Below are 18,612 nucleotides of genomic sequence, written 5' to 3' on the forward strand. Positions count from 1 at the left end.
GATCAGGAGGTTTGTAAAGTCGACCTTGAATCATACGTCTATGTCGGGAACGTGACCGGACTGGGTCGTGTCGTGCACGCGTGTCGAAGTCCATTGCTTTGAATTCTTTGGCATTAGAGGCACTCGCGAACGATTCATTCGGGCGAAATTCATTCGACAGCGATCCTCTCGCTTCGTTCTCACGCCTGTTGCTCTCCGCCACGAAAATCTTCGAAAAGAGAACAGTGTAAGTGGTTTCTCGATTGAAGGACAAACGTTGCAACATTTAATTTGCTATTCTATTATTTATTACTATGGAAAGAAATTTCAAACGTCTGCAAGAACATTTTTCTCTTCGTTGTAGTCTTTCTATTCTTGTATTTTATAATTTCAAGAAATTGAAGTGTTTATAATGCCACGATAAATCATCGCTAATGAGTGAAATTATTGCAAACAGTCGTGTCTTTATAAAATTTCTATTGCAACAAAACATAGAGTCGGTAGAAAATTGCTTTATGTATTGAATCTTTTACTTTTCAATATTTTACTTTTGCCTTTTTTTGTTGTTTTACAATTTCCTATAAATACGTAAATATCTGCAGATATGTAAAGCTTTCTTATACATCGTTGCGATTTCAAACAAGGATCCATGTTACATTTTAATTGAAATTAAATATGATTGCGCAGTCTCCGGGGATTGTTTTAATGTTAATTGGAAGCATTTAAATCATGTTATCTCGGTAAATATAACATGGACCATTCATTTCAACTTTTGAGAGAATTTCTCAATTTCACAGTGCAAGATGGAGATCATTCGAGTTTCGACTCGAAATTTCGTTAAATGTGCAAATTTGTTTCTGCTTAATTTCTCGTAGCTTTAATGCAGTGCTAATGAAAATTTGGTTGCTCCGATCGTGGCATTTCTCGCGTAAAATCCTTTTAGGATGGTGACGATAATCGTTCTAGTTCAGAATAAATTATCGCGACAAACAAATTGGTTTCATTTTATCAATATTAGTCGATATTTGCACAAATTGTAAATGTAACATGTAGAGTTTAGTAATGCAGAATGATGTAACCAGGTTTCGTTGGAATTTAATTTTAGATGCCAAATTTTCGAAACTCGTTGGTTAAAGTGAAACATCTATCTATGTAGAAATATCGAAATCACAACTGAAAAATATTCCAAATTAGTCAAATTATGGTCTATTTCAACACGAGGTGCGTCTAAAAAAATTTTTGTATCAGAAATTTTCATCCCTAAAGATTCTCTTTAAATGTAAAATTTAACACTTTACTGGTACTCATTATCAATTTTGTAGTCTAGCAGATTATAAACTCACGTTTCAGAAAGTTATTAGAACTTTGCAATTTAAATCGAGATGAAGGAATTCTTCGGTTTATGATATTATAATATTAATTAACAAATAATTTACTATTAATAGCTTCTGTATTTCACAGAATTTTAGCAAATTAAACGAGGATCATTGCAACAATTATAAATACAAAAAGTGCGAACAAAGTATAATATAAATTATAAATTAATAATAATACAATAAATAATAATATAATAATAATAATGTATAATATAATTAATAACAATGTAACAAATAATAGAATATAAAATAAAGTATAATAAATAATAATAATAATATAATAATGTATAATATAATTAATAATAATATAAATTCTAAATTCTTACTATGGGAAAAGCTCCGAGAAAGAGAATTTATACGACAGTAGAGAGAAAAATTACAAAGAGAATTGTCGGGAAAGTTACGAAAGGAAAGTTGATATAGAATTTGGTGAGTTTCGATTGAATTTTTGCAAAAACGATTCGCGAAACTAATTATCTGCGGTGCGGAACGCTGACGGATGACCGTCCGGTAGATATACAGATGAGTTTGTTGGCCCACGGTTTGTTTTTATCAGCTAGCCTCCCTCGCGTTCTTCAATAATTTGAGCTTGGAACATGTTTCTTTTTTCTTCTTTTTTTTTTTTTTTTTTTTTTTTTTTGTTCGAACGAAAGATATCGAGCTCCGATTCGACCTAGTTTTCTTATTAATATTTGAACAGATGCACGGTCTAATTATCCAAGAACTTGTTTCTTTGATTCTTTTCGATTAAATTTCGCGATTCAAGAATCTCTTCCCTTCTTTTATTAATACGCTGTCTGATTGCTTCTTTCTGCACGGGTATTTCAATTTTTTTTACAATAACAGTGAAGTACTGTAATTTTTCTGGAAAATTTTACTTATGATTTTTGTTAGAAGAAAATACGTTGTAATATTAATTGTTAGGCATCGCAAAGGAAGGATTTGGAAACTCTTTATCAAGAAATTCGTGACACTTGAGTTGTCAAATTTAAAATAATATTTACATAATAATGTGTATTATTAATTAAAATGATAGAATTATGTTATACAAGTAGTACTAATGTATAATAGTATAATAGTATTATTGTTCATTATAATCCGTGTGTTTTTGTAATACTTTTTGAGAGTTTTTGAATCCTCTTTTTGGTATTTATTTCCTCGTAATTAAAATTGTAAGTAAAATTGCAATAATTATAACACTGCAATTAATTACGTCGCTTTGACAACTGAATTTAATATCGAGTTCAATGTTTTAGTAACTGAGTTCAACGTTTAATTTAAAATGACTTTAAAGTTGCATGTCCTAATGATTCAGGATTTTACATCTAACAAGTATCCTATATAAGGGAGAGTTTCAAAGGAACGTTCGAACTGCATTGGGGCGTTCCAAGAACCACCGGAAATGGGGGTTGACCGAAAATTTTCCAAGCAGTCGCCTCGTAAAAAACTCACTGGTTGCCTTTCCTACCGGTTAAATTGCAACCATATGAATGGACGTTACACGACTTATTGACCATGACCAACGAATCCACCCTTTTCCAACAGCCCCCCTAATTGCTCCATCGCCACGACCAATTAGTACCACTGGTTTAACGAAATAATTGTCTGTGTCCACCATCATCGATTAAACGCGTTAACAAAAGGTCGCGTTTCAACAAAAAACAAGAAAAAAAAGCAAATTCTCGCGATGTAAGTTTTAACCTCTTGCGCTGGAATGACGTGCCACGGCACGTCGAGAATTTTTCGTTCCAAAATTGTAATATTTTCTCGGTTTTAAGTATATTTAAGTGAAGCAAAATAGGCAAAACAAAACAATAAATTTATTGCTTCTCAATTTCTATTCAAGTGATATCCATACGAGTTCGAAGAGAAAGTGACGAACTGTTGTATACGGTTTGGTCACTCGTTACGGTCCGCAATCCGTTGCCAGCGCAACTGGTTAATGATCGCAAGCAGGTCGCATTTAAAAGCGTGGAAGGTTGCTTTTTTTTTTTTTTGTCGAAAAAAAAAAGGAAGATTATGTTCCGCAGAGTTGAAGTTGGAACTTCGTAAACGTGGGAACATCACGATGTGAATCGGTGAGATAGAGTCCCAGATTGTTTTAATTGATATTCCATGCGCGTACGTGGCATAAGTAACGTGAGAATTGAACGTGGAAACTGGGAATATTTAGAGCGAAGGTTTCGAATTGAAGTTTGTTAAAATAGAATATTAACCGATAAAATAAGCTTTTCTGGTCATTTATTAAAAGAGCGATGATACAATTGAGACTCGGCGATACTTGGTTTGACAGTTGTTCTTTGAATTATGTTTGTTGGCACTTGGAATGATAATATATATACTTGAGGCTGCGAAATTCTTTTCAAATCATAATCGTACTGTTTTCTTAATGAGAATTTTAATTACGAAATCTCGTTATTAAAAATTATTCGAGGCTAATTTATCTGCATTTATCTTCATTATCAGGCTTGGTTGCCTGAAATTATTTCTGAACTGTTGTTTCTGAAAATTCGCCGCGAACACATCCGAGTGGCGTTCGTTTCAATGTTTTTTCGAGAGTTCAAAGGTGGTCGTTTCTACGAATTGACCCCGGCGGTTTATTAGTAACTTCTTGGAATGCCGATTTATGGCGGTCCTTTTGTACATTCGAGATACACAGTGGCGCAGATGCATTTTCGGTTTGCCATAATGTACCGTCACTTGTAAAATTCCATTTACTTCAACAAAATTTTAGTAAATGCCGTAAAATTCTGTTTATGCGATTTACCATTTAATCGAATCAAGTTTTAGTCGATACGGTGTAATTCTATTTGTTTGTAGCAAATTTCAGTCATAGTAGAACGCAGTTTGTTTGAATCAAATTTCAGTAAATACAGTGGAACACAATTTGTTTTTAGTGAACTCCGTGTATACGTATTTATTTCAGCCGAATTCGAGATATATTTTGCTTTTAGAAAATGTTTTCATCTTTTAATACAAATGAAAAATGGAAATAAATTACAATATTTCATTCGATGTACCGATATCATTTACATCGAGAATAATTATTCAATAATTATTCAATCAATCGATTTATGTTTGTGATAAATTTTGGAAATGATAATCTTTCAGTCTGCAATTTATATCTTGTTTCAGCATATTATGTTTCGATATGCATCTCGTGTTTGTCTTCTTGAATTTGCAGTATATAATTGTTATTTGATGCGTTGAAAGTATCGAAAAAGGTGTTGAAATGATTATCTTTCGACATCTTCAAGATATTTATCGTTCTCCAATTTGCAATAATTCGCTTTATATATCTGCATAAACATCGAAACGATGACCATTTGATATAAATGAAATATATTCTATATCTTTCATCGGTCTGTTCTCGACTTTGCAATAATTTCAAGAGTCGACAATATCTTGAAAAATGAATATCGACGAGACGATACATATATAACTTGTTGGTTATTTTCTCGTTTAATGTTCTCTATATTTTAATTAGACGTCTTTCATTTTTCGTATGCTTTAAATGTCGTAAGATTTTGACTCAATTTCACTTGATTTGACGTGCTGCTTGTGATATTTTTAAGTTAATACCGATCGGTAGATTTATTTCAACTGAAGTGAAACCCAAGTCAATTTCTTATTTTATAATATCCAGTCACGCTCGCGGTAATTCTAATTTAAATCTTAAATTTAATTTCTTTAATAGGTACAAATTATATATAACGTTTCGATATTTCACATCTGTCTGACTAATACCTATTTATGGAGATCGGAAAAGAGATCGTGAGTCGGGTTAAATCTCAATTTTTACGTCACATTGCTTAATAGTTAAAAATGAACTGCACGTTTAATTAATGTTCATTCTCGTCTCTTTTTTTTTTTTTTAATTCACGCAAGATTAATCTTATCTCGTGTAACAAACACCACTGGAATCGACGCACTGTATTTATTTTCGTCGGACTTTAGACGGACTTTTTGCGTTCATTTAGTGAAGAAAATTATTTCAGCCCGGCGAACTGGAATTTCGTTCGACGTCGAAAGCTCGTTATACTCTTCTTCAGCATCGACTGTATCGATTGTATCTTCTCTCTCTCTTGGAGAATGCTTTGAAAACAAAAACCGAGGTCCCCGACCTGTGCCCCAGGGTGATCGATTAGCCAAAGCCGCGATGTTAAAATACGAGAAGAGGAAATCCGGTCTCTGACGTATTCGCCACTTTTATTTTTTTCCTCCTTCTTCTTCTTTTCTCCCCTCCGGTTTTGCTGCTACTTTATTAATTTGCCGTTAATTTTTCAACCGATTGAACACGTCGATATTCCGTTGCCTGTCGTCTCGAAGTCTGTTCGCGATTCTGATTTTATTTATTTAATGGTTTAATGTTTGCTAGGATCGTGAAAAATTCAAGTAATTCTTTCTGAAAGAACGTTGAGAGCGTGACTCTTTTTTTTTACGACGATAATGTTATAAAATTTGAAATAGCTCCAATTTTGATTTAAATATTTTCCAATTTAATTTAGATATTTTCAAAAAGCTCTTAACTCTTGTATTTCTTCATTAATTCCTTAATCTCTACGTTTCCTCCAAGCTAACTTAAAAAAAAAAAAATTAAAAACATGTAAAGATAAGTATTACGAAATGAAATTATAAAATACGTGGCGCACCTAATTTGTTTACATACTGTGTATCCCATTACATAATCGGAATTACAACGTTTGATATTTAAACTCGAGTTTGTTCCGAGAATACAGTGTTGTTATTACGTTATTAGAAAACATGCGTGTGAAATTGAACCTAAATGCCGGTGACAATAGCACGACAGTTTCAAAGAATTTTCACACAATTTTTCGAGAAACAGAGAGCAATATAACGTATCACTAACGATACCCTAACCTCACTCTACATATCTTAAATACCATCAGCCGATCCTAACCTCGCACGAAAACTGTCCTCCGGTCTAAAATTTATTTTCCGCTCCCTCGGACTCTCCCTCCAAAGAAACCTAACTGTACCCACATTCCACGTGATTTTCTCGTCAGAAAGAAGGTCAGGTATCGATACGTCCCTAATTTCCAAGCGCCGTTCTATCCCTTCCTCTCGAGATACACGTTAGGGAGAGAGGGAGGGACAAATCGTTGAAAGCCAACCCCTTTCGTGTTTCGTTTCGAGTGAAAGAGCCTGGGACCGTATCGTTGGGTCAGAATACGTGAACGAAAAGCAACCGGGCACGATTCTAATCGGTTGGTTAATGATGGTTGACAGGTATGCGAGGAGCAGAAGTGTCAGGACGAGGTCTTTCCCCTGTCGATGAACTACGTCGACAGGTTCCTCTCGATCTGCCCGATCAAGAAGTCGCAGCTGCAGCTACTCGGGACAGCCTGCCTGCTTCTCGCCTCGAAATTGCGGGAACCGTCGCCGCTCACCGTCGAAGTTCTTGTTTTCTACACAGATAACTCCATCACCACGGATGACTTATTGGTAAGTGTTCATAGAACCTCCACTTGTTTCACCTTTTGTTTCGCTTCGTCGATGAACTCTCTCGCCACTCGACCGATGTCCAAATACGGCCATTTGTACCCCGAGTGAATTCGCGTTTGGTCTCGGCTTTGGTCGAGTTAGGTTTGCTTTGGTTTGATTTAATCCCTTGGCGGGTGGTTGCGCGGACCGTAACGAGTGACCGAACCCCTGTATATGCAATAATTCGTCGCTTTCTTCTTCCATTGAACTCGTCGGTTATGATATTGCTGGATAGAAGTTACTAAAAAGTAAAAGTATTTGTTTTGCCTGGATTACATTTAAATATATTTGAATAAACTGAGAAAGTGTTGCAATTTGAGAGAAAAAAATTCTCGACGCGCGTGGCAATTCCATTCCAGCGCAAGAGGTTCTAAGCTGCCAGTTTTTAATTATTGGGGATTGGAGTGAAAATTGATATATAAGTTAGAAGTGTTGGTGTCTTTTTAGTGAAATTTGTTGGTGCAGATTCTCAAATTTTAAATTGTTGATGTTTAATTATTGGTCAGTTAGAAGTATACTTTTTCATTAGTATAGATTTTTTTTTTTTAGAACTAAACAGTAAAATTATACCTCAACTCTTAAGTATTACAGATGTTGAAGCTTATAAAACTATGGTAGAAAGTTTCGCAAAACATTAGTATCATTATTAATTGTTTAATAATTACTCTAAAAAAATTGATTTAATTATAATGATCTGTAACAAATGCATTGAAAAATATAAAACAGTCTGAGAGAAGAAGTAGAAATAAATGAAATAAAATTCAAAATGGTCTGCAATACTTAAGGATTAATTGAATTGCAAAAATATGACAATACAAAGCTGAATGTTTTTTCAACAATAGCGACAAAAAAGGAAGGAAAATCCTGTTAGTAAACACTATCACCTATGATAAATCATCAGCGATAAAACACCACGCGTTAATGAAACAGAGCTTATCGTTAATTGCACTTTTTCACACGATAAGTTTCAAGTAGAATAGCAGAGTATAGTTAGATTTTTGGGTGCAAAGTCACGTCAGACTGATATTTGTTCACCATTTTTTCTCACTACAGAAGAAGATCTAGGTGAGATAAATTAACCAAAGATAAATATCCTACTTTTCTTTATCTTGAATTAGCCTTACAAGAAGTGTCACTTTTTAAACTTTGGCTTCATTTAGTTTTCGTTCTTTAGTTTCGATTTTTCTTTTTTCTTCTTCTTTTTTTTTTTTGTTTTTTTCGTTGTGCAATATTTGAAACTTCTCTCCGTGTCGAAGAAAGTTTTCACATGACACATGTATTATAATTCGTGTTAGACGTAATCGGTGAGTCGTTTTCACTCATTGTTCGCAGAGGAATCGTAGGAAACCTTTTCGAAAATTCGATAAATCCAATCGAGCTATTTGAAAGACACACGCACAATCGGCAGATTAAATTTTTATTAAAACAACAGCTTCTGTCAACAAGATAAAATTGAACACCGGTTGTAAGATATTATCGCTTCTTATACAATATTTGTTCGTAATTATTGATCGAAAAGACTTTCGACGCTTTGATAGAGTGTGAAAATTTGACAAGGTTTTACTAGAATTTGTTCAAATTTTAATACGTTGAAAGTAGCTAATTAAAACAATAAAATATCATAAAAAAATAGTGTTGCGATTAATTACTAATATATTTAATTATTTTAAAATAATTATTTTAGCTATACATGTAAATTAGGTGAAAAAAAGGTGAAATAATTAATCTGATTAGTTTCTATTCGCTTAATTTTCTAATTTCTCACACTGTTAATTAGTAAATCACGTTAAGAAAGAAATTTACTATAAATCACGTATATATTCGATATGAAGAAAATTTACGAGAAAAATGTTAAAATCAATATATCTTCGTACAAATCCCTCTGTACGAGTTCAAATTCAGAAACAGGAGCTTTCTAACTACAAATTAACTAAAAACACATTTGTAACTTCTTGCCTTATCTTGGATAGCCTTGGATAACTTTCACGTGCAAAAATCCGAGATTATTCGCCAAATTGTTTTCACTGTTCGTGAAAAAGTTCCCCTTTTAAATCGCAACTCAAAGTATTTCCTAAAAAAAAAAAAAAAAAAAGAAAGAAAAATTCGCCAGCTGTTCGATAACGTTGCACGACGAGAGAGGGTGTGTACAGCTACATGCTATAAATTCCCTTTTCTCGTTAAAATGTATCGCAGGTTAGTATCGATAGGCGGTGGTTATATGGTAATGCCAATGAAACTTTCATAGGAGAAATTTTACGGTACGTTCGTCGGGAGACGTTTGACGAAACAGTTGGCGAAATAGGGAGCGAGCGGACAGAGCGTTATCGGTATCAAACGCCTCTGTCTCTCGGTTTATTTCTCGCACGAGGACCGTTCAATGGCCGAATCTCGAGCAGCTGATAACCTGTCCCATCGATAGCCTTGCCGATTATAATATGAACCGACGTCACACGTGTTCGGTTCGCTTGTTTTCTAAGATGGGAACAACGTTACGTACATGTAACAGCGGCGGTCTTTTCTAGCTCGTTTCGCATTCATGGAATGTAAGAGTTGCCAAGCAGACGCTGACAATTTTCTTGCTTATGCCGTGTTTCCAACTCCTCCGTCTATGGTGTCTGACCGTGTCATGGTTGGATCCTCTGTCTGTCGCGGTTTCTCACTCTGTGCAATTACAGTTTCGTTGCGAGTTTAAGCCTTACGTAAGCGAAATTCCGGTGGTTATTTAACAAGTGCGCGAGGAAGTTGGTAGCCGAGAGTTTGGAATTTTTATTTTTCTGCAAACGCGTCTGGAGAAAAAAAAAAAGAAAAGAAAAGAAGAAAAGTGGAAATTCGAGGCAATTTTACGATTGTTTAGATTTTAAAATTTTTAGAGTAATTCTCAACTTCAACTTTTCGTGTAAGAATGTCTAAACATTGGAAATTTGGAGAGATTTAAAATTACGAACTTATTGTTAGAATTGTAGATTAATTTATCAATTGTTAATTATAATTATTAATTTTGATTAGTTCTTCGGAACTTTGATTTTGAATTTTTACGTAAAAACGTCGAAAAAATGGGGATTTTTAGATTTAGATATTAGATAAATCTTAGAATTACAGATCCAGAGTTTCCAATTAGTTTCTGTGTAAATCTTTGATATTCAAAGATTGTAAATTTTAATGATAGTTTTACTTTACAAATAATCACAAATTGCCTCGAATCTTCGATATTTCAAACGTTCGAGCTTTGCTTTGTTAGAATTATAGATTTAGAATTCTAAAGAGAAAGATTCTTAAATCTCTCAGTCTCCTAATATCTCGTTTCTCTTCTATATGTTTGCTTAAATTTCCAGAAGAAAGCAAAATTTGATAGATTTAAAAGAAAAGAAAAAAGATTCCAAATAACTGTAAATGATAAGAAAGAAAAAAAGTATCACCAGTTTAAAAAAGTTTGACAAAAATGTTGGCCTCTTTATTTACTATCTAATCTGGCCACTATTAGCATCGCCAATTTATTAAAAACCCCGAATTGCGTTATCAGATATTGAGATTTCAGATGCCGGCGTTTCTGTCATTTAATTGATAAGCTTGTCAACTTTTACCAAGATGTAAAAAAAAATTCTCAATGTTGCGAGACATTTAAATTCGCCGGTATTTTAAAAAAATCGACTAGACGACGTAATTTTTGCTGCGACGCATATTTCTTTCGTCTTGCGAATCATTATTTTTATTTTTCTTTCAACGCACGACGCATTGTGAATTTTCATACAAATTTACAGTTTTATGAATGGAATTCAATAATTTATTTAGCGATCTTTAATAATTATTCAACAACTTATTATAGCAATCTTTAGTTATTTAATATTTAGTAATTTGTTGTTTAGTAATTTTTAATATTTAATAATTTATTATTTAGTAATTTATTTAGTAATCTTCAACGGAGATTGGTTGTTTGAAATTGTTACTGTATTGTATTTTACATAATTCTGTATAGAATTCTATATAATTCTATCTAATATAATTATATAGAATGTTCGTGCAATATTTACACGACTTGTATAATACTTATACAAATTGTACAATTTATACAATTTACACGAATTAAATCGGACGATATTCACGCATTTTACATAGAATTTATACAATTATACAATTCGCAAACGAGCTTACACGCGCAGTATTACAGAACTCACATTATTATGCGATTTATAGAATTTATAGAAATTCACGCGACACGTGGAATTTATACAAATTGTGCAATTTTTTATTTCTCTGCTTCATACAATTTAAGAAAACTCCAGTGTTTCGCATTCTGCGCATGTTTAAATTTCACACAAATGGATAAAGATCTCCACACAGTTGTAAAACTGTAGGAGTAATTGAATATTCTCGTAATTAAAAAGAAGCGTCAGAGTTGGACAGTGTCAGCTAGAGAAGTAGTGTCTCAAATTAATATATTATCACGTTCATATTATCGCCACGTCTGTGGAAGAAGAACGAGCGTGATAACGGAAACACACGTCGATCATTCCTCTCAGTACGCGTGCGAATTGCAAGCGTTTCCAATAGAAGGAGCAGGATAATTTATCGATGTATAATTCGATCGGTTCCGTGAATTGCATGAAATATGGAAATTGCTATTCGGCTTGGGCCGAATATAGTCTCCTCGAGAGCTCGTGTCAGCTTCAATTAAAATGTCAGAGCGGCTCCCTCAGAGATGACAAATCTCGTAGAATCTCGGGAGGTTTATTAGAGATTTTATTGGGATTAGGAAGAAGGTTGACGCGTCTGCTCTCTTTACTGGTCGCATTATATCAGTATGTTTTATCGCCGTCTATTATTATTCGAACGTGGTCGATGAGTAAGTCTGGAAGATCTATTTTTATTCTCGTCCTGCGAGAGAAAAAATTTTATTTTTACAGTTCTCTCTCTCTCTCTCTCTCTCTTTTGTTACAGTTGAATAATCTTCGTTGTTAATTAATTTCATTGCTTGGCTAAACGGATAAAAAGAATTCGACTTTCGATCGCATTTCAAAAGATTGCCACGTTGCAATTAGGTTTCGTTATTCTTCAATTTAATTCAAGTTACCCAGCTCTATGTTTAATTTAATTTGATCAGAATTTATGACAAATTTTCAAGCAGCACAGAATGACGAGCGAAAATTGAAATTCACGACGAATAATGAAAATTTACAGTCGTTCGCACGTTTGTCTAGGAAATAGGATAATTACAGTTATTAAAATTATAGTTGTCGCGGGAAATTTGAAAGTGCGAAAAAATAGACTAAACTTCTAATTTAAGTTCATATTTCTTCAATTGTGTTCATGGAAATACAAAAATGTATTTATTTGTGAATTGAAACTATGTAACTACATAATTATACTTATAATTAATAAATATATATAATATATATATAAATATTATATATAAATATAATAATTATATAAATATAAATACTATATATAAATATAAATACTATATATAAATATAATAAATATATATAAATATGTAAATAATAAACTTAATTATATACATTTATTATTATATAAATTTTTATATTATAAATACTATATTTATTATATAAATACATAAATAATAATAAACTTATAATTAAACAAGAACGAAGCGACGAAACCGTTCCTGCTCTTTTTTTAAAATTCTTTGCCACGCCGAAGGAAACACGGAAAAGAACACGATCGCGTTTAAATGGTCTCTGAAACCGAAACGATAGCACCGGGGAGTGTCGAATTGCGCATGCTGGTTCGGGTTGACGTCGAGAAAAGCGATCGTTTCGCGAACGTGGCGACGAAGAAGCTCGCGAGTTTCTCGCCCCGATCGTGTTGTCGACGATTTTTCTTTTTTTTTTTTAAATGCCACGCGAAGAAGATTGGAGACGGAGACGGATGGCCAATCGTCCGCCACAAATTCCTTCTTTCCCGTGAACACGAAAGCATAACTGGGCTTCTCGGGCAAACAAGCGATAGCTTGAGCAAGCCTAAATAGATAACGGGCTGATACGAGCAGCGTTATTTAATTCCCAGCCACACTCCGTGTCGCTCGATCGTGCGCCACGGTTTGCTTATTGTTAGACGAGTTTCGGAGGCTTTCCTTTCCCATTTTTTTCTTTTAAATTGTAATTTTCTTCTTTTCTTTTAGTCTGCCAGTCGTTCATTAAATTTGCGTGTTCTTGATATTATAAATTTGGGTCAGTTCCATTGCGTTGCTAATGTTTAATTAGATTCGCGGGGTTTTAGGGTATTTTGAATGGGGTTTTCTTTGTTTTTTCTCATTTTTTAAATCGTAATTTGGCCTGTTTCATTGGGTTGGTAGCTTTTGATTAGTTTTGCTGAGACTTGGAGCATTTTGAATGTTATAATAGAATTATTCATGGAATTTTGAGGTATTTTGAACACGGTTTTCTTCTTTTTCTCATTTTTTAAATCATAATTTATCCTGTCTTTTTTTTTTGGTAGATTTTGATTAGATTTGTAATATTTTTAATATTATAAATTTCGTTTGATCGTTCCGTTGCGTTATTAATGTTTAATTAGATTGAGTTTTGGAGTATTTTGAATAATAAATAAATAAATTACGGATTTTTGCGAGTTTATAGAAAATTCGGGGAATGGAGAATATTAGTAATTGGCACATTGTGGATTTTCATGCAAAAGTATAATTAAAAAAATTAAAATAATTCATAAGTTGCAGCAGTGTACTAAAAGTGAAAGAAATCTCTCTAATCGATACATAATCTTAGAAATTCTGACTAATACGAACGATATAATCGAGAATTAGCGAGGCACAAAATGTGTATCACTCAAAAGTTAAATCACAACAATATTTATAGAACTACACTGCGGATATTTTATGCAAATTTCTGTCCACTTTTATAAGTTCGCCGCCACATGTGTGACGCATTTAAAATCCAGAACCCAATCCAAGCCTCGCGTATTCGTGATTTATAAATTCAATTTTATAACTATAACTACGTGCATTTAACTACGGTCAAAGCTGAAGTACATTTATAATTATTGAAACAATAAAACTGCAGTTACGTATAATTACCACATATTATATACAACGAGTATTCTACGATTAACTATCATTATAGTTATAGTTTAAGGAGAGTTAAACTGAAGAAAACTTTTATTTTTTGACAGTAACAAGAATAAAAGTTCTGCTACTTTCAAAGAATAAATTCTTATTTTCAAAAAGTAAAATTTCGTATGTTTTAAATTCATTGATGGAACAGCGAATGACACAGCCTCGAGGAAACGTTGGATTTTCTTGATTGAAAAGTCCAAGTGTTAATTAACATATTCGTCATATATATGACAGAGAGCGAACTACGTGAACAGTTTGTTATTTGCACCCACCTAGATCCACTTATCTAAATGACGAATGTTCACAGAGTAGCTACATTCCTCGTCTAGAAATGACACTGGATCATTAGAAGATTAGTGACCTAGATCCAGCACTCTACTGAAATTGGTACACGATATCTCATTATCATATTGTACACAATAAATATTCGTCGTGTCTGTGAAACGATCTGTACGAATATTTTGTTTCTACGACGATCGATAATTCTAGGGACAGATTGATTAATTCCATTCATTGACACTGGAGAAAAGTTAATTTAATGGATTCAGACTCTCGAAAATACGAAAATTGATCCATTCACTTACAGGAGAAAACATTAATTGCAATTTGGTAGATTCAAAATCTAGAAACGATCTATGATGAGTTACTTCGAGAAGAAAAATTCAGTTAATTTAAAATACAGGCACTGTGATGTTAGTATACTAATCTATTGATTTAAGGGAAAGATCTTTGGACAACAACTTTAAAAAAACAAACTAATTGTAATTCAATAGATTGAAAAACAATTGAACTTTGATATACCGATCTGTTCATCAACCTCAGAGAGAACAATTAATTTCAACAGTTTAATTACGATTCGGTGGTGACAGAAAAGAGAGTATAAAAGTGAAAAATTGTAAGCCACATTAATGTGTACTGGCCGATCGATGAAACTACATTTATAAAATGTTACGTCTCGTTGAACAACGCAGCAATTTGCAAATCGACGGAAGGAAATCCGCGAGATATCAAAACACACGGGCCGAAAGAGCTGAAAAGTCACGCAGGGGTAGATAATCGTCGCGTAAAACAGTCGAAACGTTGTAATTGCTGTTTTGAGGGCAATTTCGTCCCACCTATTGCAGCAATAAACTCCGTGCAGCGTGTATGTTGCGCCTCGTGCTCGTCGAATCGTGTAATAATACGAGAAAGAGAAGGGAACAGAAACAAGCAGAAAAAAGAAAAAAAAAAAAAAAAAAAAAAAGGAGAAACGAGCGGGAGGTAGGGAGATATAGCGCTGACTAATCATTGGAAAATAAACAGAAAGGTGCTAGCCGAGGGCGTGATGCACCTGCAACACGCCGGAATGCACATGCACCGGTTTACGCGTGCAACAGGCACGAAAAAGTTTATCGATCGAACCACCGGCGGACACCGGCTGAAAATTACGGAATTCAGTGGCCAGCCAGGAAACGGGGGGAAGTTTCGATACAACCCCCGGGGGTTGTGTCGCCGTATTGCCTGACCACCGGGTGACGATATGGAAATTGGCTCGACTAAGTTTTGCGTTGCTGTTTGTCGGTGCTATTTCTTTTTATCTTTCAAGTTAACAGATTAGCATTAAAATGGTCAAAATTTGTAATTCTTTCGCAGATTTGCAGTGTTCACGTTCTCAGTAACACACACACACACAGTAAAGTTGCACTCTCATAATGCACAATATAGTAAATACGTGAGATTTTAGTTTCAATTTTCAGAGATGAAATTGATTAATAAAATTTACAGTTATTAATAGTAGCGATTGAAAACGTAATTAATATGAATGAATAATAAATACGGGTGATTATCTTAATGTGATTAATTTCTAGATTATGAAATGACAGGATAAGAATTTCCTTCCACTTTTGTTTTGACGCAGGTCATGATTTTGTATAACGTGCAAAATGTCAATTACAATTTTTAATATCGCTCAAGGATCTAACAATCAGACTTCTTCGCTGAGATGTCACACCTTTGTTAATAATAAATCGTAATAACGAAAATTATTAACAATAAGAAATTCGTTATAATAAATAGATGTAAGAAGTTATCACGAGCTTTTGATCATCTTTTCGCGATTATTTAACTCTCTATTAAATTCTCAATACCAGAAGTTACGATCAGAAAATAATCTTTGCAATCCAAATTGCTCCAAATCCCATACGCTAAAAAATAATCAAAGAACTTTCCCTCTCTTGTCAATGCAGCATTCCACAAAGAGTAATTACCCATCCGAAAAGTGTCCAGAAAAATATCTTGCCTGCTTGAAATTCACTAGTTAAAAAACAAAACAAAACAAAAGATAAAGAAATGGGTCAGCCTGTTTCAAACTCTTTCCCATGAGTCTCGGTTTCGCCTTCCTCCCCTGAAATCTCGCCTGAGAAACCATGGAAGTTCCGGTGTCAAAGTGCACAGCGCCGGAAATCTGCGCGTTCCCCAGTCCTCTCCTCCTCGCTGCCGAAACCCCGCGAAGGTTGAAGAAGGTTGCGAAAAGGAGACACACACACACACACACACATGGCATTTCGACTACGACGACGCGAAAATACCAATAGAGGCGAATTCCGGCCGGCTGGTCCCCGGTGCACCGCTGCAGAAGCCACAGAAAAAGGAGGGGAGCAGGTGATGGCCAGGTGCGCTCTGTTCTGGTGTATATCCTGGCTGTTGGAAGGGTTGCACCGGGCCCCGTGCTCGACGCCCAGAGGCCAGCTGCATCTCTCAATGCGGCGCGGAGAGCAGCCGCGAGCAGCAGCGAGCCAAGCACCCCCTTTTCTTCCGTTTCGTTCGCGAGTCAGGAAATCCCGTTGCGAGTCTTCCTCCTATACGGAGGAGGAACACGGAGGCTGTGAGAGCGAGTCGTTCGCGCTCGATATTCGCGCGTATGTGGGCCAGGTGCCGTGTAAATTGTAATGGAAAGCGTCACCTGTTGATCTGTGTGCATGTATCAGGTGCGAGCCGGGCTGATTCGATCGCTCCTCCAGCCTTCCGATGCTTCCTCCGTGGTTTTCACCCGCGATTGTTGGATCTTGAATCCGTACTTTGTCGTTATTATTATAATTAACTTTCCCCATTCAAGTTCATAGTGTTTGTATTATTTTTATACTTTGCAGTTTAATTTTATAATTAATATAATTATTATTTTATTATATTTTTATATTTTATATTATCTATTTTTTTTTTTTACTGTATTTTATATAGTCTATATTGTTTTTACACTTTATAGTTTAATTTTATAATTAATATTTTATAACTTAAAAGTATAATATATATAAAGGTATATAAAAGTATAATAAATAAATAAATAAATTATATAATATATAATAATATATAAAAATATAATATATTTGAATCTAGAATCTACGATTGGATTAGATCCATTGTGTTATGTCGATTCTTGCAGGAAGTAAGAACGAGCATGTCTTTGTCTCGAGATTTTAAAGTCTTTTGAACAGTTTGTAATAATTAGCTGTAGTTGCACTCTTTCAATGATAATTTTCTAGTATATTTGACAATTTGGAACTGTCTACGATTAAAATAGGTGTAGAATTTCTATTAGAGAAATTAAAAGAATAGAAAGAAGTTCATAGTATACTTTTTCTTTTATATACGAAGAGAAATTAAAAGGCAAAAAATAGAAGGAAGTTTGTAGTATAATAAACAGGTTGCAGACATACACCTGTGTTGCATGTTGGTGCGTATTCAAGTCTCTAAAAACATGTCGTAAGTGTCTACGAAGTGTCCATGAAAAATTATACTTGTTTGAAATTTGATAGTTCAATTTGATAGTGATCGGGTGAAATTCGTTTATAACAACAAAGGGGCACTAAATTAGCACAATAATTAATAAATTAACGAATTGTGTTTATTAATTTGATTAAACGTTGATACTTGACGACTTTATTATATTTGTTTATTGTCACAACTCCACTTGTATGCTTTATATTCGTATTATAATCGCGGTATCAGGAAATACACGTCTTTTTAGAAACTGATCGGCCGAGCACGTGCGAATTCGTACGCGGCAACGAAACGTTTCGAGTGTGAGAAAGAGCAGCTGTGAAGCTCTTTGACCCGTTCTTTTCAGCTTTTGTCGTATCAGGAACAGCCTTTGGGCTTCTTTTCATCCTCGGGGGAAGTCTCCTGCCGGTCGAAGTCCTCCAAGGCGACTCAATTTCTTGAAACCTTGGGAGTCGAAACGTTTGTTCCACTCGATTTACAGTGAATAAAATTCACGAGCCCGGATTTCGAGAGGTTTTAAGCCAGGTTGCGAGTTAACTCTAATAGACAAACATTGTTCCTTCAACAATTCTAAACCTCTGAAATTTCTACTTACAAAAACGTGACTGCCCAATCACCGAGAAATAATGTGTTAAATGTTTTAATTCTGTCGTCTCTCATTTTGTTAGTTGGCCCCTTTGCTCTTTCGGATCTTGCTAAAAGGTTTTACACTTTTTTAGTTAAGTGTTGTTCGATTTCAATCAATTAACTGGTTGGTTAAGATTAGCCAAAATTGGTCAAGAACATAGAAATATCGAAGAATATTGAAACTAACTTATCGCTAATATTGATCTTAACGTAAAAATACTCCAATGATGCAAAACACGCCAAACTCGATTAAATTACCTACTGAATTATTAATCAGTTTGTTTA

General features: G+C 34.2%; 1 protein-coding gene across 3 annotated transcripts in view; it reads left to right on the forward strand.

Moving 5' to 3' along the window:
* LOC122538402 (G1/S-specific cyclin-D2) overlaps positions 1-18,612 on the forward strand; it is a 63,839-nt gene that overhangs the window by 4,748 nt on the left and 40,479 nt on the right. For all 3 annotated transcript variants that reach the window (XM_043672437.1, XM_043672435.1, XM_043672436.1), the window contains exon 2: positions 6,606-6,821. In XM_043672437.1, the coding sequence (XP_043528372.1) occupies positions 6,651-6,821 (171 nt within the window). In that variant the 5' untranslated portion in view covers positions 6,606-6,650. The remainder of the gene's footprint in view (positions 1-6,605; positions 6,822-18,612) is intronic.

Source organism: Frieseomelitta varia, unplaced genomic scaffold, assembly GCF_011392965.1.
Source record: "Frieseomelitta varia isolate USP_RPSP 00005682 unplaced genomic scaffold, Fvar_1.2 scaffold_992, whole genome shotgun sequence".
Lineage (NCBI taxonomy): Eukaryota > Metazoa > Arthropoda > Insecta > Hymenoptera > Apidae > Frieseomelitta > Frieseomelitta varia.